General features: G+C 47.7%; 1 protein-coding gene and 1 long non-coding RNA gene across 3 annotated transcripts in view; both read right to left on the minus strand.

The window, feature by feature from the left end:
* Nucleotides 1–263: 263 nt before the first annotated feature.
* Nucleotides 264–24,241, minus strand: part of LOC147578228 (uncharacterized) — an 85,081-nt gene continuing 61,103 nt past the window's right edge. The window contains exon 2 of the long non-coding RNA XR_015254966.1: nt 264–1,744. This is a non-coding gene — a long non-coding RNA (uncharacterized LOC147578228). The remainder of the gene's footprint in view (nt 1,745–24,241) is intronic.
* Nucleotides 3,033–8,607, minus strand: AMIGO1 (adhesion molecule with Ig like domain 1). Of its 2 annotated transcripts, none has more exons than XM_086717771.1 (2): nt 8,294–8,607; nt 3,033–7,830 (listed from the first exon to the last, which is right to left on the minus strand). In XM_086717771.1, exon 2 carries the CDS (start codon nt 7,763–7,765, stop codon nt 6,284–6,286), a length of 1,482 nt encoding a protein of 493 aa, XP_086573897.1. In that variant the 5' UTR covers nt 7,766–7,830; nt 8,294–8,607; the 3' UTR covers nt 3,033–6,283. The 2 variants fall into 2 exon arrangements, with proteins under 2 accessions (XP_086573897.1, XP_086573898.1); XM_086717772.1 differs by having other exon boundaries at nt 8,228–8,607.

Here is a 24,241-nt window from a genome sequence, read left to right on the forward strand (position 1 = left end):
CCCTAGCTTGTTCGCAGTTTTTTCTCTTTCCTCGTTACAGGCTCTTGGAGTAGGATCACAGTCCCCTCCTCAAAGGACTTTATTGGAATTAAAACACACACACACACACACACACACACACACACACACACACACACACACACACACACCCATGACAGCAGTTCTATTTAAATGTCAAATTAGGGGAAGGATACTTTCCATTCCATTTGAGAACTGCCAGCAGTCTGCTGGGAGTGCACAGAGAGAGGCAGGAACAACAGCAGTGCAGAGGCTCCAGTATTCAGTTTTTTATCTCAATTGTTTTTTTTCTATCCTGGGATCCAGCAGTGAGACACTAGTCAGGCGTTGTGGGCATAGCCTGAGCAGTTCTTATCAGCACGGGCACAGAGCAGATATAGGTGACATACAGGAGGACAGGGCCCCAGAACTGCCCTGGTGGGTGTTTTGAAATAGACAGTCCCCAGCAGTGGGCTAAGCTTAAAGCAGACCCAAATTACATCCAGTAAGAAGCCTTCCCCCTAGATATCCACCCAGAAGGCTTGGCTAGTCACCAATGTGTAGGGAATAAGAGTTCCAGTTTTTAATCTACCCGCTATTGTCAGAATTTCCCAGATGATTTTTTTTTAACCTCTGCTAAAAGCAGATTAAATAGCTACTTCAGGCCATTCTGTGGTACCAGAGGATTCAGCTCTTTGTCTCACTGAGTATACACGAGGGGCCCCCAGCACCCCTCTCTTTAAAGCAGGTTGTGAGTTATCTCACCGGGCTCAGGACTGAGCTGGGCCTTTCTAGCTAGACCCCACCCAAAGCAAACTGGCCAAGTGAAGGAGCAGTGGGAGGTGAGGGAAAAGCAGCACCTACTTCTGTCCAGCTACAGTGCTTCCCCCTCCCTCCCCGTGTGCCTACTTGCGTGTACACACACACACACACACACACACACACACACGTGCATATACACACCCCTAACTTAGGGGCCAATGACTCTCTCCTTATGCATGCCAGTGCTGTAGGGTGCCTGGAAGTCTCCCTGCAAGGCTCTGTGTCCTGGCTCACAGAAAAATGGTTCTCAGACTGTGGTTCCACGCCCTCTATGTGTGGGACAGTAACCACACTGACACAGACTAGAAGGCCTCAGGGCAGATCTAAGTATCTTTGCCACTTGGTATTTCCTACCTGACAGCGTATAAGCCTGATGAAGGGGCTTGATGAAGCAGCTGCATTAGCCTTCCTCTCTCAAGCCCCAGGAAAGGACGCATCTGGCACAGGCTCACTGTAGCCAGACCAGAAAAGCCAACCTTCCTACTGCATAGGCCTGAGCCTTTTCTACATTGTGGATGAGGAAAGGAGCTTCACGGTGGCTTCCTGGGAGACACGGTAAGTGCTACAAGAACTACAGCTGCAGAAGGGAAGGAGGTGAGAGGTCAAATGGAAAGGAGAGTAGGCTGGCCAACGCAACTGAACTTTCTACTTCTGTTGCACAAGGCAACTGTCCTGTTAGCCTCCACCACTCCGCCGAAATGCCACCTAAGAGGAGCTGAGTGCTACAAGACATGGTAGACAAAATTGCACATCTTGGCCAGAATCTTAGGGAACTTCTTGTGGTTTGGGGATGGGGGGTGGGGGGCTGAGGTGCAGCCATGGCCTTGGGAGGTAGGAGAAGGGAGCACCACAACTTTGCAGGCTCAGAGACAGGGCTTGGTACAGGCCATGACAGAGGGGAGAACTCCCAGCAGTCTTCCCAGACCTGTTCTCTTTACCAGCGTCCCCTTCTTGGCCAACCTCAGCCACAGCAAAAGCTGCTTTGAAAAGATGAAAAAATGCTATTTAAATGTAGACTGTGGGGGCACTTGGCATCAACATCTGCCATTGCGCTGACTGCCAGCGCTGATTTGTCTGATGTAGCTGGAGTGAGGTGTCTCCATCTCTTCACCACTTTGGTTGTTCCTCATGAAGAAAACAAGACAACTTTCCAGACAGCAGAGGGCTGCCCTCTGGCCAAGATTTTATCAATGTAGGAAATTAGGTAATGATCAAATTCCTTTCTTTCTTCTTTATACCATCTCCTCTCCCCTTTTGGAATCTACCCCGACAATCCCCTTCCAGAAGTACCCAGAGAGTACCCAAAGAATTTGCCTGTTCAGAGTTTAGTAGAATCCAGTCCAGTAGAATCCTGATAGATTGTGTCTGTACCAAGAACCTGGGGGTTGCATTTCTCTGTTGTATGCAATGCCCAGGACACGCTAAACTATCTGTGAATATTAACTTGCCCATTCGATGAATATACTTTTAGCCGAACTTAGTTACCATTTACAGCATGCAAAAATACAGGTAATAACCAAAATACTGAAACTGAGCTGCTTTCCACCAATTCTTCTAATCTAGTCCAAGTGTTTTCCATAGCACGGTTAGTAGGCTTCATCCAGACTTTTAAGAAAACTCTGTGGGGAGGCAGCCCTCCTCCCCAGGGATCTAGGAAGACTTCATTATCTATAGGCTGTAGTCTCAGGTAAAGGAATTTCTAAACTCTCTCCTGCTGGTCAGTGGCATTGCTTTTGAGAATCCTATCAGGTTGGGAAACTATGGTCTGCTGGCCAAAATCAGGCCACTGCTGGGTTTTGTATGGTCTGTGAGCTAATAAGAGTTTTAACATTTTTAAATGGCTGAAAAAACTCAAAAGCCATGTTAAAATTATGTGAAATTCAAATTTCAATGTCTGTAAATAAATTTTTACTAGAACAGAGCCACAGTCATTAGTTTATGTACTGTCTATGGCTGCCTTCCTATCACAATGGCCCAACTAAGTAGTTGTAACAGAGAGTGTATGGCCTGCAAAGCCTAACGTATTTACTATCTGGCTCTTTACAGAAGGAGTTTGTTGACCCTGGTCTATTTTCATGCCTGGATGTGGATTCTACCCTTGCCTTTATAATAGCATTTAAATACCTCTCCTTACTTAGGCCACATACTTCTGAGGTAGAGAAAGCCCCACCCACAGGCTGAAAAGATAAATAAAGCAGTCACAGACTATGCCAGAACAGAGACTCAAGCCAGGTTTAATGATCATAGTCTAGTGTCAGAGCCCAGAGGCTCCAAGGTCTGCCAGCCTGGATTGTACATAAGTGGGAGGGATAGGATCCTGGACTGGGAGGCCTGCTTGCTTTGCCAGCAGGGCTACAAGGAAGTACAGAGGAAAGAACACACAGAAAATTGGTATCAGTCGGCTTTACTGTCCCCAGCTGAGTGTACTCTCTCCTGGCCCCTTCCTAGGAGCCCCATAAATACAAGCAAAGAAAAAAGATCACAAATAATCACATAGACAGATTGTAGAGCCCTGTCATATTCTGTCTCCAGGGACAGCTGCTTCCTGGGAGACATGTCTCGTTTATGGGTGCAGGGTGGGGGGAAGGGAGGAAGTGATTTCTCAGCCTTTTCTTATAACCAGACCTGGCAGTTTCCTACACAAGGTTCTAGTGAGCTCATACATACTGAATACCTAATCCCCCAAGTAGAAAGCTGCCTTTGGGTTCTATCAACTGAAACCATGGGGAGAGGCTAATCGGTTCAATCTCTTGGTGGGGCAGCTAGGCACATCTACCAGTCTTTCAAATGAGGGGCCTACCTAGTGGATACAGTAGGGATACAGGGCCTTACGAGGGGCCTTTTCCTGGTCCCTAAACTGGGTAGGACTTATGAAGAGAATGGCTCTCTTAGTCCTCAGGAACTCAGAATGCTCTAGAAGGCCAATTTCATTTGACTTTTAAAGATTTTCAGAGCCCTAGGTGGTGCCTAGCGGGAAATTGCAGCATGGAGATGAAATTTTCCCAGGTTCCCTAATAAGTCAGAGGAGGGATGCCTGGTTCCTATAGCTCCATTAACAAAATCCCCAGAAGTCTCTGGAACATAACCAGACAAGTTTTCCTTCATGCGCCTGTCTTTCCGGGGCAGTTAACACAGGGAGAACAACTTCTAGCTGCTTGCTCCCCTGCCAGTTTCCTTCTGGGTCTGTCATTGACCTAGTTATACATTTATTTCTCACATACATGGACTTTCATCCAAGGAAGGTTTCGGAGGGGTCTGAAGACCCAGCTAGCTCCTCATGGGCCCTTCTCCCCAGGTGCCCTGACCTGTGGTTCTCCTAACCCCAGCCTTTGCAGAGAAGTTATTTGGTGCCAGGGAGATGTGGGTAAAGCTTCAGGGAGTTCAGAAATTAAAAGTACAAGAGTTGGTATTTGGGGAGCCTGGCGCAGTCACTGTCTCTCCTATGGGATACAAAAGCTGTGTGCATGAAGCTGTGAGCATAGGCGGAACCCACTCTGACAGGGGACGTTAGTGGGGACTGAAGAATCACTGTCCTGGTGGAAGTCAAGGTGCTGGTGTGCATGCGTACCTATAAGCGTGCATACCTAGGAGCATGCAAGTACTTGAGGGAAAGGCTGCACCTCTCCCAACAAACGAGGTTACTAATTAAAGGACGGACAGCAGTCTTGACATCCCAGGCACAGACAAGGGGAAGATGTTGCGTTCCGGTCCCCTTTCCCAATCCCAACAGGCAGCAGGAGTCAGGCCCTCCTAGCAAGCAGCCCTCACCCACAGGTCGATGACACCTCTTGGAACCTAAAAAGCAGGTCAGAAAGCTAGAAGATCTGGAGGACTTCCAACGGACAGGGGACTTGGTTGGGAGAAGGGAAGACACTGAAAAAGACCAACATCAGAGGACATTTTCACCTGTGCCCTGCTGGTTCCCTTGCCAAAGCTCAGAACACCCATCTCCCAGGGCCTGCAGTATAGTCAAGGGGCGCAGTCATCTCCAGACCCAAAGTATTCTGCAGCCTTGGATGGAATGGAATGTTGGGCCTGTTCTTAAGTTCCTCTGGCCTGACCACCACAACTGCACAGACCTCTGGCTGAGAGGGATGGAGGTGGCAGAACTTTCCTTCTGAGAGTTCAGTGCCACTGTCTGTTACACGGTTGCCTAGAACCTTGTGGAGAGGGGCAGAACTCTAAGCTGCACTCCGCCTTGCCATTCTGGGGCAGAATTCCAACCCCTCGGATAATGAAATCCCGTGCTTTGGCTCTGCAGCAGGGTGAGATCTAAGAGAGGCTGCTTTGTCAACACAGAGAAAATACATAACTGGTTCCCTCCATGCCCAAGCACAGTCTAGCCCAGCTGGGGCCAGACTTTCCAGGATTCCTCCCATTGCAGAGCAGCGTATTAGGGAAAACTCAATCCCATCTGAACTTGCTAAGAAGCCTGAGAGAAGAGATGGCAAACATGAAATCAGGTACGTCCAGCTGGATGCTACATGATAGAGGCTGATTTACCCTCCTCCGCCTAGTGTGAGGCAGCCCCATATCCCACGTCTGTGGCAGGCACCCATGAAAGCTCTGCCTCCGGCAGCCCCCACCCTGGTCTGACACACAGGTGCTGGGAACCAAATGATAATCAAGGGTTTACCAACCGGGGAATTAGCAAATCTGGAGCTTATCCCCCATCTACAAGTTTTGTGATGGCACGTATGCTGTGACGCAGACCCCCTCCGTTCATGCTGTATCCCTCTGTGCCACTGGTTCCGTGACAAGGGACAGATACCACTTCTCACATTGTTGCCATATCTGACAGGCAACAGGCCAGGCTCCTGCAAAGATCTGTCCATCCAGGACTCATCGGGAAAGAGAGGCATTAGTGGGAAACCTCACAATAGCTTTGGGGAGCATTACTGATTGAGGCCTCAGCATTTTCCTGACTCACTTTCCCAAAGGTTTCCAACTTCCCCAGCTGTGAAGTGTGACTTCCTGGCCAAAGAAGATACTACAGCTCTTCCCCAGTGTGGCTCCTATGGAAGATCCCCCCCAACCCCCAGCACACACAACACCGCAGGTGTGGGTGGGCAGAGATAGAAAAAAAATTTTTTTCCCCCAAATGATTCTCTTTTAAGGAGCTAGGGATGACCTCAAAAAAGTTTTGGGAATCTGCTCTTCCCCCCGCCCCTACCTCATTCCCACCCAACTCAGACATGCTCCTCTTCCTCCACCGCACTGAGAATTCCCAGGGCTTTGGGTAAGGGTGTAGCACTTGCCTAAGGATTTGACATATCCATATTTGAAAATCGTGGCAGCCACACCCTGGTTGAGGTCTATGCCAGCTATTGTACCCGTGACCAATTCCCTCACGGTCAGGGGGAACCCACTCCCTTGGGCAGCCAGCCCTCTCTTCCATCCCCTCATATCCTTCAGGGGTGCATTACCTCTCCTGGGGCAGAATCTCCCCACCAACCCATCCTGCTCACACCACAATGGGTGTATCAGAGAAGACCGAGCTGACCGATTCTGGATCCGACATCCTCCGCTGGCCCTTGCCTGTTGCCTCGGGCACTGGCAGGGTGTTGCCTGGCTTCAGCTTGCCATTTTGACCCTGCCCGGGGCCAGCAGGCTCCAGGAAAGCCACCCGCCGGTCAAAACCATCATCCTTGTCCCCACCGGCCATAGGATCGTGATTGGGTGTGGTACTAAGCATGGAAGAGCTGAGGCTGTCTCCTTGATGGCTGGATGGTTTCTCGACACCCCGGCACCAGCATCGGCAAGGGGTTAGGTACAGGTATATGAGGACCAGGACCACACTGAGGATACAGCCCACTAGGGTGGTATAGGCTGTGTTGAGGGTGTCGTGGTGTCCGTGCAAGGTGAAATTATACACTTTCAACTCCACAGACAGTGTCTCGTTGAAAGCCTCCCCCATGGCGTAGCAGGTGTACACACCCCCATCCTCAACCTGCACCTGCTGGAAATGAAGACTGCCGTCCTTGGACACGGTCACTGTGCTGTTGGCCACCTCATCTAGCACCCGTTCGTTGCTTGGCGTCACCCACACCTTGGTCATGCCCTGCTGCTTGGTGTCACACTTGATGGTCAAGGTGTCACCCAAGTGGGCTTCCCAGGCACGCTCCTTGTACTCGCTGCAGTTGAGGAAACTCAGGTTGAAGACATTGTGCAGCTTTTTGGAGCTCATACAGTACAGGTCCTCCTGAAAGTCCATCACGGAGCTCAGCTGCCGGTACTGCCAGTGCGAAAAGAGCTGGTAGAGCTCACAGTCACAGTGCAGGGGGTTGTTGTGCAGGTACAGCCCGTTCTTGACCCATGCCGGCAGCTTCTGCAGGTCGGGCAATGGCAAGTTCTTCAGCTTGTTGGAGGAGAGATCCAGGAGTGTTAGTTTGGGTAGCTTGGCTCCTTCCTTAACCAGCTCCAGAGGGAAGCGGGAAATCTGGTTCTGGCTCAAGTAGAGTTTCTGCAGCTGGGTCATGTCGTCGAAGGCGCAGCGGTCCACTGCCATAATATGGTTATTGTAGAGCAGCAGCACCTCCAGCGCTTGTAGTTCACTGAACAGGAACTCGTCCAGTGTACGGAGCTGGTTGGAGGAGAGGTCCAGGTAGCGCAGGTTGGGCACTGGGGAAAAGGCCTCAGAGGAGATGAAGTTCAGGTGGTTGTGGCTCAGCAGCAGGGACTGCAGGTGGATCAGGCGTGTGGGCGTCCACTCCGCCCGCAGGCGGCTCAGGTTGTTGTGGCTGAGGTCTAACAGTGCGGTGTAGCTGGGTAAGGAGTGGGGCACGTTGGGCAGCTGCTGCTTGGAGCAACTGAGGATGTTGCTGGCGCACAGGCAGGCAGCAGGGCAGCTAACCACAGGACGGGCGGCCCTGGCCACCTCAAAGAGGAGCAGGAACAAGGACAGCAGCAGGAGCCAGAGGCCTCGCGGGTCACGCTGGGGTTGCATAGTGTCACTGGGAAGGGCGAGGAAGGCCACCAGCAAGATCTGGGAGGGAGTCACCCGGGCATGTTCTGGTGGGATAAGGAAGGAAGGCTCACTTTGACTACAGGCTTCAGAGAGACAGCCTGGGTTTGTGGTCACTAGAGCCTCTGAAGGGAAGGACCCTTCCTCCTCCCTCCCCCCCTCCTTCCCCTCCACCCCAACGCTGGGCTAGAAGAGAGAAAGAGATGCTGGGTAGTTCCCAAGCGCTGTGCAGGCAGTGGGCTCAAAATACTGGGCAGAGGAGGAGGTGAGCACACGGGCCTACCGGGCTGGGGTCACAGGAGTGTAGGATGGGGAGTATGCCCGGGATTGTTAGGAGCTGTTGGTTTCACAGGGGTTGCAGCGGGTTTGACAGCAGGGTCAGCGGGGCCTCTGGGGAGGAGCCGAGGGAAGGTCAATAGGGCACCGGTTGGGTAGGGCGCCTACCGACAGGGCTGAGGGTTCCCGGGGCCTGTGGGGGCGGGCTCCCCCCGGGACCGCTGGTCACTGCACCTGCTCTGCAAGGACGTGTCTCAGCCCATGGCGGGTCCGGGAGCTCCGTCGCGGCCTCCCCCGGCGCCTCACCGGCCGGCCTGTCGCGGCGCTCGCCTTACGCAGGCGCCAGCGCCCGGCCACATCGCCTCCCGGGGACTCGCCGGGCTCCGCTCCGCCGCGCCGCCGCCTCGACCGCCGTGCCCGCCAGAGCCCACCGACCACGGCCGCCGCCTCCGGCTCCGCGGGTCCCGCGTGGAGCAGTGCGGGGACCTGGAGACGCCGCGATCCGAGCCGAGGGAGCAGCGTGGGGGCAGCGAGCACCGCGCGCGCGCCCGTCGCCGGAGCCTCGGGGCGCGTGCGCGCGGCGGGGGCGGGGCGCACGTGCGTGTGTTTGTGTCGGAGCCGGACAGGCGGCCGCGCGCCAGGTCGTTCTTTCTCGGAAGGGGGTCCGGGCGGGGACCTGAGGACGGAAACTGTCAGGAAGGGACTCTGGCCCCTAGCCCCTCTCTGACTTCCTCCACCTTCTTTCATTCTCTGCATAGCCCCCAAGCTTCTACCTACCGAAATCTCTCCTAGGGAAACTAGGTCTAGCTGGAATGAATCCGCGGCAACTGACTCCGGGGCAGGAAGCGTCACATGTCTTTTCATCCTACAAATTAAAGAAATCTGGCTCAGCGCCCGCCTGTCAGTGTTGGCGGGAAATTCATTAGTCACGTTCTGAGGTTCCCCACTTCTCTCTCTAGGGCTGTGAAGTCTCAATATTTTGGGGGGGGGGGAAGCTTTGGGGGGAAGAGCCTTGTTTTTGTGTTTGTTTCAGTCTTGCTGCTATTATTCCACGACTCTTGGGGTAACCACTGAAGGATACATTTCCACAGCCTGCAAGCCAGGGAGGTAAAGGAGTGGTGGTCTTTGGTGTATGTCCAGGCCCCGGGATCCCACTTTCCCAGGCTACCCATGAAGCGATCCCTACTGCACCCCTGAGGGGCGCGCGCGCGCGCGCACACACACACACACACACACACACACACACACACACACACAGATTTCATACAAGCCAGGAATAGGTTTCCACTTTTGGAACCTCCAAAACCTTTCCCCGCCTGGGGGGAAGTCGTTCATCCCTCAGGCCTGGCCACTTGCCCTCTTCCTGAACCAGTACCAGCTCTTTCCCCTCCTCTTACGGAGCAATTCCAACATCGTTTCTCTGTGACCTAATCCTCAAGATAAAACCGGGAGGGGGAGTGGGGACAGTGAGGAGGGTGGGGGGATCTTCTTTAGGATGGTCCCTGAAACACCAAGAAGCTGTTAACCAGTGTTTGGTGTTGGGGGTTGGGCGTGGAGTGAGGGAGATGTCAGAAGAGCTTAAACCTTTTATAACTCAAGACTATAGCTGTTTCTTGGGATGGTAGACCCTGAGGGAGAAATTACCTTTTTATTCTTTCTAGTTTCTTACAACAGCAGGAACGAGACTGAAATTAATGTCTCAATACATTAGCCTGCTAAGAGTTTTAAAAAGAAAGAATTTATATCTGTCACATATGTTTTAGGTTGAATTTAAGTGAACGTATTATCTCTTCAAGGGGTATTAGCATGTTAACCTTATGCATAGCGTGAAAGATCTTTCCCTGTTCATTTGAGACATCAGTAATAAGGTGGGGAGAGTATTCAGCGAGGAGGAAGTATTGAAATGACATTGCATCAGTACTCTATTACCACTTAACAAATTACCCCAAAACTCAGTGGCTTACTACAACAATATGCATTTATTGTCTGTCATGGCTTCTGTTGGTCAGAGATTCAGATACCACTTGGCAGGCAATGATGGCATGCAGGTCTCCCATGCTGTTGCAATCATATGTCAGGTGGAGGTACAGTCACTGGAAGGCTTGACTGGGGCTAGAGACTCAACTCCACAGAGGCTTGCTTACATGGCTCACCCTTGCAGCTGACTGATGGCAGGAGGCCTTGGCTCCTCTCCATAAAGGCCTCGCCACAAGACTGCTTGAGTGTCCTCACAGCATGGTAGTTGACTTCCTTTAGAGCTAGAGATCCAAGAGAGAGCAAGGCAGAAGTCACAATGACCTGGCTCTCCAAGGTCACACCTATTATCTCCACCTTGGTCACATGGACCAGGCTTGATTCAGTATGAAAGAAGACCACACAAAGGCATGGATACCAGAAGGAGAGGATCATTGGGGGCCATCTTGGAAGCTATCACACACATCTTCTTTGAAATCACATCTATTTCTTAATTTTGAAAAATTTCAAACATACACAAAAGTAGGGAAAATAGTGTAATGAACTCCCATATACCCATCATCCATACTCAGTAATTATCAGGGAATTCCCTCATTTTATTTTGTATAAGTATCCCTGAGGAACACATACTCTTCCCACCCCATCCCCCATATCCTATACTAACTTTCCTCAGACCCCATGTTCCAGGTTCTTTCTTTCTCTCCCTTTTCCCCTTTGTGCTTAAGGGATGGAGGAGAGACAGATACAAAGAAAGAGGGCCCCTTATGCTGGACACCAGTCTCAAGTGTGGGAGTCCGCAATTTGGAGAGGTCATCACAGATAGGGACCTCAGTCAATCCTTTTTTTTTCCCCCCAGCTCATCCAGAAGTAACCATGCCATTTTCAAATTTTAATGTGCATATGGATAATCTGGGGATCTTGTTAACATACAATTTCTGAATCAAGAGGCCCAGGGTGGAGAACCTGAGAGTCTGTATTTCTAACAAACTAATAAGGTGATGCAGACCCTGCTAGGTCACAGACCACACTTTGAGTAGCAAGGGTCTAGAGCTGTGCTGTCCAAATCGGTAGCCACTAGCTACATGTGGTCATTTAAATTAATTAAAATTAAATAGCATTGTAAATTGCCTCTTCAGTTTCGATACCACATGTGGCTAGCTAACCCTATTGAACAAAATCATGGAAAGTTCCATTGGATGGCACTGGCATGGGGAATTGACTGATGCTAACTCTCTCACAGCTGCTTTCTAGACCAGAATAACTATTAATTCACAACAAAAAGGAGACCTTGGTAGGATAAACAGGTTATTTATAGTGGGTATGTATATCCTCTTGCTGGAATGGATCAACCCAGTGTTCCTAAATACAATTTTGAAGGTTGTTTGGTCAGCTCAGCATTTGAGCAAAAGAGGCTGGATATGTCTACCAGCTTATGAGACTAGATAACTTAGTTTTCTCTATTCTACAAGTATTTTTTTTTTCTTTTCTCAATAGCTAGTATTGGCCATCAGAATCAGAACTGGAGAAGACTGGAGGAAGACACCCTATTAAGAAGCTATGTTTGACTCTGCTTTAAAGACTCCATGGGACTGGCCACCCTTCTTTAGGACAATGTGGTCTAATTTTCTGGACACACTTAGGTGTTCCTTTCTGTGATTCCATTAAAAAATTTTTTTCGTTAACGTTTATTCATTTTTGAGAGACAGAGAATGAATGGGGGAGGGGTAGAGAGAGAAAGAGAGAGAGAGGGAGACACAGAGTCCGAAACAGGCTCCAGACTCTGAGCTGCCAGCACAGATCTCAACATGGGGCTCAAACCCACGGACTGTGAGATCATGATCTGAGCCAAAGTCGGATGCTTGGATGCTTAACTGAGCCACACAGGCGCCCCTCTGTGATTCCATTTCACATCGTGTATATGTCCTTGTAGAACTTTTCACCTACTATTTTGTCTGTTTACATGTCTGCTTCCCCATTAGTTTGTAAGCTCCTTGAGAGCAGGGATTTGCCTTAGGTCTGGCCAGTAGTAGGCACTCAAAATATGTTTGTTGAATTAATTAATTAATAATTGCATTAAATTTGCACATTTATTATATGTTAGTCTCAATGCCTTGTGTAGAAGTAAGGATAAGCATAAGGTTTGGGCTTGGACAAGTCGCAGCTATATACTGGCTGTGTGACTTTGGGTATTTTGCTTTCTTCTACCAAATCTCATTCCATTATCTGTAAAATGGGAACAATAATAGCACTTGAACCTACTTCATTGGGTTATTTTGGGGATCAAATGAGCTAACGTTTGTGAAAGGTCTTTATCATTTATAAGTGTTATCTTTTAAAAAACTCCTAGTTTTCTCCATAAAAGTTAGGAGATCCTTCGGTCTTGCTGTCAACATGTGTGTAGGTTACCTTGCCCAATTACCTGCCTGTTCCCATGTTCTAGGGTATTGCCTGTTTGGAGCATTCATTCAGATTTACAAGATCTCCTTCTCTGTTTATCTTTTATAACTTATAAATATTTACAAATTTAAATAATTCAAATTTTTAAAAGTTTTTAATTTTAAATATTCTTATATTTTTTTAATTTTTATTAAAAAAATGTTTTTAGCATTTATTCATTTTTGAGAGCGAGAGACACAGAGCATGAGCAGGGGAGGGGCAGAGAGAGAGGGAGACACAGAATCGGAAGCAGACTCCAGGCTCCAAGCTGCTTGCAGAGCACAGAGCCCAATGTGGGGCTCGAACTCACGGAGTGAGAGATCATGACCTGAGCCAAAGTTGGACGCTCAACCGACTGAGCCACCTAGGTGCCCCTAAACATTCTTATATTTTGTGGCAAACCCCGGTATGTAACTAATATCAGCACCATTTTTGTAGTTCCTGGAGTATCTCCAAAAAGAGGAGGCTCTAAAATGAAGCTATTTCTGGGAAGGTTGGCAATAAAGATTAGTCCTTTGTTAAGTATTGCTTAAAGGGCTAAAATTTAAGCCCTTAGCATTGGGTTGAGCTCTAGCAGGTCACCCATGTTACCATTTTTGGTTTGTCCCTGAAGGTCCTTAGCTTGGAGACTTCCTGTTGCCACCCATCTCTCCCCCCTCCTTAAGCTATCACTCATTTCACTGACCCTTTTGACCTTTTAGCTTGCCCTGTAGCAGGCCCACCCATTATTTACTGCCCAGGAGGCAAACATTTCCTCTTTTTGGGGATTCAAGTGACATCTGACTCTCCCTTTTTTTCCTACTCCTTACCCATTTCTACCTCAACCCTGTCCACTTCCTCAGAAGTTCCACTTGATCTGGAGAAACTGCCAAGATATGGATGTTAACCATGGGCAGAGAAGGAATGACTGGTAGAGAGGTGCCATAGACACCTGTCAGTGTCCAGGGCTTTTCAGGTTTGTCAAACAGATCTGAGGGCACCTTCTTCAATTTATAGCTCATGCTCTTGGTCAGGGTTCTTCTCCTGTAGGGGAGCAATCACTCCTGATGGCTAAATCATGAACAACTTTCTTGACTTTTGACACTCACATATGGATGTCTCAAAATAGCCCAGCACTGAGTCATCAGGTAAATGTGTCTTTGAAATATTGCTGACAAATAAATTCATGGTACAAAATGTTATTTCAGCCTTTAGGAGTGGGGTTCTATGACCACAATCACCCTGCAGCTGAGCAGACATCCCAAAGATTGGAAGAGTTTGTTCCCAAGCACTATTATAAAGAAGGCTTCTCTGGAGCTCCCGCCATGTGAACCTGGATAACCAGGAGGTCCTGCAAAAGGAGTTTAGCCTTTTTTCGTTAAGAAGTTTTGTCATCAGTCTGGAAATATTTTCTCATCCTATACATGCGGTCCTCTCTTTTGATTTCTAAAGGCTTTATATCTGAAATTAAATTCTAACTCATGTGAGACTTATCAGTAATTCTTATCTATGAATCCTTGATTAGTTTGTATTATATCTGGGAAGTTAATATTCTTGTTTAGGAAGTCCGTGCTTTTATGATTTGGGGGAGGATTAGGGTTAAACTGAATGTTAAACTTTCCGTTAAGGATTTTTCTCCCTTATCTAAGTCCATTGGACTAACTCTTTGAGTTAATCTTTTTCCTCTAATGATGCTTTTTGAGTCCTTAGCTATTCATTTATGTCTGAAGTTTCTGCTTTTCAACCACTTATACTGTTCTTAGCTGATTCTAAGGCTAATCATAATGTTAGCCTGTCTGACCCTTACCCATAATGACAGAAATTTAGACTACCTGGGCTGGAAGCTACCTTAGAAGTCAAGTTCACAAGCCGGTTCACAGCAGAGCTGAGTTAACCTGAAGAGGGAGTGTGGCCTTGCGGTTAAGAGCGTAGTCTCTGGAGCCAGGCTTCTTGAGGTAATATTCTAGCTCTGCCACTCACTGTGTGACTTGAGCTATTATGTAACCTGTAAAATGGGCACAATCAGAAGACCTGCCTAATGGGGTTGTGGGGATTCAATGAGTTCATGTAACTAACAGATCCTCTAACATGCAGTAGATGCTCTACAAATGTGAGCAGGTAGGAGTGGGTTACATCTTTCATTCTTGTTCAGGGTTCTTTTCGATGCATCATAACACTTCCAGGGATAATACAAAGCAGACAGAAGTGGGGGTGGGGTGGGGCAGAATCTGAATTTGTGGCCTATGTTCTCCAAGGGTTTCAGGCCCAGACTTTGGGCCTAGCAGAATTATAAGGGTTAATGAGTGGAGGGGCTAGGATTGGAAAGCCATGGTAGAGGCTGAAGTTGCTGAGGAGAGCCCAGGGTCAGCAATAGAGCAGTCAGTTCCTATTCTTTCTGTGAGGGCACACACCAGACCACCAGGAAGGGCAAGCTCCAGCTCCCCAGAACAGGCAGCAGTGCCTTTAAAACCCGGGGCAAAGGAGCTCCTCCTGCACTCATTTAGGGTCAAACCATAGCTGGAGTATCAAGTTCAGCTCTGGACAGCTCATTTACAGTCTGGAGCACAGCCAGGGGTAGCTGATGGATGTTACCACAGTCCAGTAATCATATCATAACGCATTCTCTCACAAAAAAAATCCGTTGAACCCCTAGAGCAGACCACTGTGTTATGTACCTTGGGGTGAGGCTGCATGGAGTGAGATGAAAATATGCTTTAGAAATGGTTTCTTCCCTCTAGGACCTAGAAAGTACGTACGTGGATTCTTTTCAATTTCACAAACATCTGTCGATCTCCTGTTATGTTCAGGGCTCTCTGTAGGTGGTATGGCCTTTGTGTCCCAGTAGAAAGAGCACTGGACTGTGTCAAGAGAGCTGGGTTCTAGTCTCACCCCTGTCGTGAACTAGCTGTGTGGCTGTGGATAAGTTACTCTGGGCCTCAGTTTTCTCATATACAAAAATGGGAGCTATGATACCTGCTCTATGAAAAAATTCCAGAGCCCCTGATCTGTGGACCCAGAAATTTCGTGAGAGGAGTCTGGGAAGGATTTTGATCATCAGGGAAGTTGGGAAACATTACATGTTAGGGCAGTGTTCTCCTTGGGTGGGCCTCAGGCTGCTTGCGTCAGAATCTCCAAAGAACTTAAAGGAAAAGATGATTTCAAGGCCCACTTCAGACTTGCTTAGAACCTCTGGAGATGGGGGCTTGGGAATCTGTACTTAAGGTGAAGCCTGGTGATTCTTGGTACCCCCAAACTGGAGAACCACTATCAGAAGAGTTTCATGAGGATTAAATGAGAGTATATGTGAACACTATCATAGTTCGTATATGAGGGATGACTTAGCAATGAGACCTTTTACTTTGGGAGGAAGTCATAATAACCCCTTTGGAAAGTTGAATGGTTGCATATTAGAATGTTTGGAACCAAAAAGAAGAGTCATACCTCATAGTTTTCAGAAGAGAGGTTTCTTGCAGGACCTCACAGAGGTTTACTGTAGCTAGGGAGTTGCTTTATTAGCTGTAGTCACTGTGGACCCAATGCTTCCTATGTTTGGAGAACTGAAACAGTGGTTTGAAATGGCAGAAAGAGGCTTGCAGCCCCCAAAGTACCCACCTTCTGTGGGTACCACAAGGATGTCTACTTCCCCAGTAAGAGAATTGCGATGAGTCAAATTGCTGCCATCTAACATGGAGAACCCTTTCGAGCAGAATTCCTATCAAACCATTTCCTTCAGCCTCCTGTGTGTCCCACCCATATGTGGTCAACTTCAGTATGTGAATTAATCCCCATCCAATCATCTGTGGTTAGAGTAGCAGAGCTAATTTTGCTCATGACACATGACAACTTTGGGATCTGCTTTCTTTGGAAAAGGAAGGAAGGAAAATCAAAAAAAGCAAGCATTTTGAGGCCCCTTGGTTTGTCTAGTATACATTTCCATGAGGAGGAGGGGGTAAACAAATGCAGTGTGGCTCTAAAATTTGGTGATACAGACTCCTTTGTGAAACCAATGGATTCTCTTCCGTTAAGCACATGGGCAGACACACAAAATTTTATACACATTTCTTAGGGACAGGGATCTTAGAAGGCTCATGCATGGAATCCTAGGTTGAGGACTTCTGTTCTTTAGGGCCTCTAAAGGAAAGAACTGTTCTACTGTGGAGAAGTGTCAGAGAAGCAGATTTCTGTCCCATGGACAGAAACATCTGCTGACATTTCAATTGTCCAATAATGGATTGTTTCCATCTTGAGGTAATGATCGCCCCATCACAGAAAGCATTCAATCAGGGGCCAGATGACTACTTTGCACGGATATCTTTTCATGTGTTTGTTCATTCATTTTATCACACACACCTCATTAGCATATAGCAAGAAATCCTGTGAGTGTTTAGGAATAGAAAAGAGAGGGGTGCCTGGGTGGCTCTGTCGGTTAAGCATCCGACTTTGTCTCAGGTCATGATCTCATGGTTTGTGAGTTCAAGCCCCACATTGGGCTCTCTGCTGTCAGCACAGAGCCCCGCTCCAGATCCTCGCTCCCTCTCTCTCTGCCCTTCCCCAGCTTGTGCTCTCTCTCTCTCTCTCTCTCTCTCTCTCTCAAAATAAAAAAAGAATTTTTTTAAAGAAAAGGAGTAGAAAAGTGAAATACAAAGGTAGACACATAAGAAACAGTCTCCGTTCTCAACTGTCATGGTTTGGCAAAGGAAACAGACACAGGTGGCCACAGTGCTTAATGACAGATAATGTATGAGCCAGGGTACAAAGGGCTTAGGAGGCCAGAAAAGAGACTTGAGCAAACTTGTGGGGAATCCTGTGTAGGGACAAAGATTGACCAGATGTCTCTTAAGTCCTCTTTGGGGTATCCTATGTGGCAATGGCACCAGGATGTGTCATGAGAGGGCTTTATCTACACTATTCCAAACAGGTGTACAATATATGGGAGCAACCCCAGGGTACTTGCTATGCAAACATAACTTCAGGACAAGCCTTTCACCTTCCCTTACTCCCCACCTTCCAACCAAATGGGCGGCCTCTTAGCCTGTCCTATAGAGAAATTTTGGAGCTGCTACTGATCGAAGGTTCAGTATTTCACAAAGTTATCAAGACACAGGTCTGAGCCCTTCCCAGAGATTGCTATTTGAATGGAGCAGCTTTGGTCTCCTCTTTGGGCTGGAAAGACAGGGACAACCAGTAAGAATGTGCTGGTGAGGATGAGGAAGGAGGCAGGAGGGAGTGCTGGTGATCATGGAGTGGCTGTCCTCAAACCTACAGCCATCAATCCGCGATTGTTCCCCAAACTTTGAGGTTTGAAAGCATTTCCTTCCCTCCGGGTTTTTCTTATTTTCTTTGCCTGCTTCCACAGACAGTATACCCGCCCTCTCTCCCTCCCATCAAGGTCACCACTCAGCAGGCTTTGATAAATGTCATTTTTTTTTTTGAAAGTCGCCTTGGAAAAAGGCAATTTGACTGCAGTGAGGCAGAACAGGAGCTGAAGGCCGGCCGCCCTTTATCGACCAGAGCCCAACCCCAAGAACAAAACGCAGAGGAGTGTAGCACTGCCTGGGGCTCCTGGTGATCCCAGGGCTGCCTCTCCCCAGGGAGCTGCGTGCTGTGCTGTGCGGGAAGCCTGAGGGCGCCAGGTCCTGTGGTCTCCTCCTCCCTCTCCCCCTCTGCCCAGCCCTTTGTCTGCTACTTGTTTCCTGGCTGGTAACTAAAGGTCCCTGAGAACCCCCACAGCTCTGGGGGCGGGAGCCCTCTCCACTGTGCAAGCAGTGGGCTGCTGATTAGTGTGGGGAATAAATAACAGCAAGCTAATTATCTCCTGATTGTGGCTTGCCTCACTAACAAGGCTGGGCTGGAGTGGTGATGCGGCAGTTGATACTATTCCAAGCATGCTTCTGGGTTCAGGGAAATTTCCATGCCTTTCCAGTCTGGAGACTTTCCCTTCCCAGATACTCTGGGATTCTAAATGGAGATGTTCCCACTCCTGCTTCACCTTGGAATTGAGAGACTCACCCCAGACAGACTGTTTGTGTCAGACCCTGGTGGGTGAGGGGAGCTGGCTTCTGGTAGAAGCAGAGAAAGGCTTTCAGGGAGGCTTGGGGGTTGGCCAAGGTCATGGAGAGATAGGTCCTCAGGGAGCACACTCTCCAGCACTTAGTATCCTAATTACATCTGCTGCTCCAACTGTTAGAACTGAGTGGCTCCCATCAGACCTGCAAGCAGAGAAGGAAAGTACTAAGAGCACTGGCCTGGGACTTGAGAGGTCTGGGTTCTAGTCCTACCCTTGACTACTTCTGTGACCTTGGACCTGCTTCTTAATCACTCTGGTCCTTGATTCCCTCCGTATGAAACGAAGGTCAGGCGACCCTTGGGGCTTTGCCTAGCTCTAAATATAACTGTGTGACTCTAACTCTGTAATTTGGACTGTGATATTAGGAAAGCTTCTGATGCTTCGTGTCCACATTTCCAGACTGAGTTTTCCTTTCCCTCGTTTAGTTGCATTGTTCTCCATCTTCTCCTCCCACTATACCTGACTTCTCTCACGCTCTCAAATCTTGAAACCTTGTCTTGCCTAGAGGGAGAAGGGTGAGGAATACCCTCTCTGGGAAGATTTAAATTTCTAGCAGCTTGGGCTGTATTAACTTGCTGAACCAGTAATTATCAGCTTATGAAAAGCCAAGATGTGTATGTGACCAGTAACTGCTGCTGGCCTATTGTGTTCAGAGGAAGAAATCAACATGAACCCCTGGGATTTAGGTGTATCCTGAGACTACAGGCCTTGTCACCACCTCCACACCAACCACAGAGTCCACTTGTAGGAAGTAGGACTGTCCTCTTTCCTTGGGGATACTCACCTCTACAGGCTGGGTAAGTCTCTCTCTGCCAGAGATCAGGTGTTAGACAAACCCGATGTTTCCATCTGATAAAGATAAGCCCATGAAAGAGCAAACTCTGGGCCACAGTCCCCTTGGGAAAAGAAAAGGGAGAAGGGGAGGCACTAATATATATCTGGGCAAAGGAGGAAAATGTCACTTTTAGAATAGTGAGACATTCTGAAAGATAGAGTTACAGTGTCCTGAGGTATCAAATGCATGTACATGGTCTTATCTGATGGGAAGAGCCCTCAGGTAGGGCTCATTCAACCTCAGAAGATTTCATTCAACATTATGCTTCATTGCTTTTTTTTTTAAATGTTTATTTATTTTTGAGAGAGAGAGAATATGAGAGAGAGAGAAAGAGAGAGCGTGAGCAAGCAGGGGGAGTGCAAGTGCACAGAGAATCCGAAGCAGGCTCTATGCTGACAGCAGCAAGCCCAGTGTGGGGCTCAAACTCATGAACTGAACTGCAAGATCATGACCTGAGCCAAATGTGGACACTCAATTGAGCCACCCAGGTGCCCCGTTTTTCTTTTAAGTTTTTATTTATTTTTATTTATTTATTTATTTTTAATTTTTTTTTTCAACGTTTATTTATTTTTGGGACAGAGAGAGACAGAGCATGAACGGGGGAGGGGCAGAGAGAGAGGGAGACACAGAATCGGAAACAGGCTCCAGGCTCCGAGCCATCAGCCCAGAGCCCGACGCGGGGCTCGAACTCACAGACCGCGAGATCGTGACCTGGCTGAAGTCGGACGCTTAACCGACTGTGCCACCCAGGCGCCCCAATTAAGTTTTTATTTTTAAGTAATCTCTACACCCAACGTGGGGCTTGAACTTACAACCCTGAGATCAAGAGTCACCCACATTAAGACTGAGCCAGCCAGGCACCCGATACTTCATTGCTTCTAAAGGACAAATTTGGGCAATTCATTTACTCTCTGTATTGGTAGGGTGATCTATCGGTGTAACTTACAACCCCCAAGTCTCAATGGCTCGTCACAATAGAAGTTGACATTCTCACTCACATGAGAGTTCAATACTGATGTTCAGTTGATGGCCTTAGTTGATGGGGTGAATCAGGTACCCAGCACTGTCCATCTTGTGGCTCTGCTAACTGCTAGAGGCTTTGAAATCCTTTACAGTATCCCCTATATTCAGTCAGCAGATGGGGGAAGAGACAGGGAGCCTGCAGAATTGCGTGGAAGGTTTATGGGCCAGTTCTGGAAATGACATTCATCAATTTTGCCCATATTCCACTGTCCAGAATTCTGTCATGTGACCACATCTGACTGCAGGGGAGGCTGGGAAATGTAGTCAAGCTATGCACACAGGAAGTAAAAGAAAATGGTCTGGTAAACAACAAGTCTCCAATATATCTTCTTTGAAGTTTTGTTTCCAAACTTATTGGTAAGGGCAAGGGGCTTCTACATTGTCATCTCCAAAAGTTAGCATGAATATAAAATAGATTATGAGAAAGCTTTAAAAATGCAGAATGAATGAATATATACATATTATAATTTTTCTTTCAGATTAATCTAGAAAAAAACTTCATAAATATTGTCTCTATAACTCTATTGGACACATAAACAGTGCTCTACTATTGGAACAGATGTCTCTAGGTTATATGACGAAAATCTGAGTGACTGTGAAATTGATTTCATTGTGTGATGAAAACAAACTCTTCAATAAATCTAATCCTTTAAAAAATTATGGAATGCGCTCTTCCTGTCCTCTTTCCCTTTGATCTGGATGGAGACCACATGGATGACCACATGGTCAGCAGAGTTGGGGCCAAGATTTGGCTGAGTCAACTGGCATGTTTGGTGAACTGGGCTAGAGAAGATGGCCTGTGTGGTTAGGAAATTGATTATAAGTAAAGGAATTAAGAAAATAGATAATATATTGAGGATAATGGGCACCATATTTGTCGAGGTTAGTGAAAGGAGTTACATTTATGGAAAGGGAATAAACCCCATGGTATTAGATCAGAATTGGGGTACCTTGTTTCAACTCATGTTTTTAATATAAATAGATGTGTGTGTGTGTGCGTGTGTGTGTACACACATATATATTTCTAACTCTGTCTGCTGTGAGGTCCTAAAAGCAATGATAACCCAATAGCTGCAAGCACACCAAGCACCCAGATCTTGGTTTCTAAATATCATTTTCCACTAAAAAGAACTAGGACTGATCAGCCTGAAAGTACTAGATGAGCCTGGAGTATCTTGTTATGCTGTAAAGTGAGGAAGGGCTCAAAGAATGATGGGAACATGTCAAAAATATACAGAATCCATGTGCCTGGGCTTAGTCAGTTGAGCGACGGACTCTTGATTTTGGCTCAGGCCATTATCCATGGTTTGTGGGGTCGAGCCCCACGATGGGCTCTGCACTGACAGCACGGATCCTGCTTGGGATTCTCTCTCTCCCTGTCTCTCTGCCCTGCCCCTGCTTGTGCTCTCTCTCTCAAAATAAATAAACATTAAAAAAATTTTTTTTTCAATATACAGAATCCATGGGGCACTTGGGTAGCTCAGTCGGTTAAGTGTCTGACTCTTGATTTAGGCTCAAGTCGTGATCCCAGGGTCATGGGGTTGATCCCCACGTTGGACTCCACACTGACAGCATGGAACCTGCTTGGGATTCTCTCTCTTTCTCTGCCCTTCCCGCACTCACACTCTCTTTCTTAAAAATAAGTAAACTTTAAAAAAATCCTTCACGAATTCTCATTTTGAGGTACCTATGTGGCTCAGTTGGTTAAGAAACCTACTCTTGATTTTGGCTCAAGTCATGATCTCAGGGTTCGTGAGCCCCGTGTCAGGCTCTGTGCTGACAGGATGCTTAGGATTCTCTCTCTCTCTGCCCCCACCCCCTGCACTCGTGCTCTCCCTTTCCCACTCTTTCTCTCTCTCCAAATAAATAAATAAACATTAAAAAAAATATACAGGGGTACCTGGGTGGCTCAGTCAGTTAAGCTTTCGACTTCAGCTCAGGTCATGATCTCATGGTTTGTGAGTTTAAGCCCCACATTGGGCTCGCTACTGTCAGCACAGAGCCTTCTTCGGATCCTCTGTCTCCCTTTCTCTCTGCACCTCCCCTGTGGGAAGGCGCTAACTTACGTTAGAATGCCAACTGATAATTTTTTTTTTTTTTTTTTTGCCAACTGATAAATTGGAACAGGGTCTCTGTATTAGATGGTAGTTTTGTATCGATGTTAGTTTCCTAATTATAATGTGTACTGTAGTCATGTGGGAGAATATCTTTGTTTTGAGGTACTATGCACTGAAGTGTTAAGAATTAATGGGGCACCAGGCCTGCAACTCACTCTCAAGTGGGCCAGAAATTACACATATATGTACATGAGAGAGGGGGAGGGGAGAGGGCAAAGGACATACTCAAAATGCAGCAAGTGTGGTAAAAATAAAACACATCAGGAGACTCAGCAAAAGGTATAGGGGAGTTTTTTGTACCTTTCTTGCAACTTTTCTGTAAGTTTGACATTTCAAAAAAAAAAAAGTTAAAAGGATCATAGACTATAATAGTGTGTGGTATACAGCAGGAGTATAGTACACGGAACATGTGTACCTTTGGTCTCAGGCAGGAGAGACATTTGGTGAGTGGTGAATATTCAGGGGAGGTGAGAAGCAGGAGAGTCACGGAAAGCAGACAGGAGTTGGGATAAATGACCCAGATTGTCACCTAGTAGTTGGGTGATCTGGGAAAAGGCACTTCACCTCTCTAAGCCTCAGAAAATAGTGTGTCTTACAAGAATGCCATGTGGCTTAAATAATAATATATGTGACAGTCCTTTGAAATTCATAAAATGATCCCAAATATAATCATTAATGGTATCTTCTTTCTCCCAGAAAACTACAGCTGATGAATGCAAAACTGTCCCTCACTGACATCTCTTTCAGTGCTTCATCTGGTTACTATCACAACGTTGTTATTCTCAAAAACATTACTCCTTTAATAGTCTGAGAACTGAGGAGGTCTGGCACCTTGGAAGGGGGGCAGCTGATGGCAAAGCCACCAGGGATTGCCATGATGCACGTCTCTGGATCCGTGTGTGTCCACACACATCCTGGAAGCCTGGATTTTAGGTGCCTTCTCTGCAAGCAGAGAGACCCTGTGGGGACTGATGAATGCTGTTATAGATTCATAAACATCTGCTAGTGGGGCCTGGGAAGTCCCTTCTAGAAGGAAAGCTCCTTTGCTTCTGTCACTCCTGACAAAAATGCTTGTGCGCGCGGTGTTATGATACAAACCATTCTCTGGCAGCTTAGGATTCAGAGTCCTAATGCTACACATTGCTGATGAGCTGACAGACAGCAGCATGGGGTAATAAAAATCATCGTTCCTGTTTGTACACTTTCCAAAGCCTCTCACTGATATTCCCTCATGTGGGCCTTAGAGCCACAGCAACCGTGCAGCAATCTCCTCCCTGTATCTTTTCACAGGTCAGGAAAGGCTGACGGTCCCAGAGGCCGGGACGGGCCCCGGTTCACAGAGCTAATAAATGATACTGATAGGACATCCAGCCGGGACTCCTTCCCATGACACTCTGACTGGAGATGGTCTGTCGCTGGCACCTCTCTCACTCCCTTTTCATGACCCCTTTCCTGCCTCGAGGCGCTGCTTCCTGCTTGCTCTGCTTCTCAGAGCTCTCTAATATAATGGTCCACAGCAAAGCCACCTATGCCAGAAGTCCTTTCTGTCTGGCCACTCCCTCCCCCCCCCCCCCCCCCCCGGTTTTGCTAGAACCAGAAGGATTTGGCGTCTTTGCACCTGCTGTCTAGAGCCAAGAGAGAAGAGAATAAGGATGAGGCTGTCCTGCCAGTGGCTTTGGGTCCCCGGGACCTCACCTAGTGCCCTCTCTGATTCCCAGGCCAGCTGCTGGGTCGTCTTCTGGCCCCTGTAG

This window comes from Puma concolor, chromosome C1, assembly GCF_028749965.1.
Source record: "Puma concolor isolate L17-30 chromosome C1, mPumCon1.1.hap2, whole genome shotgun sequence".
NCBI lineage: Eukaryota > Metazoa > Chordata > Mammalia > Carnivora > Felidae > Puma > Puma concolor.

Coding starts and splice junctions, on each gene's coding strand:
- AMIGO1 (XM_086717771.1), bottom strand. CDS start 7,765: ATGCAACCCCAGCGTGACCCGCGAGGCCTCTGGCTCCTGCTGCTGTCC.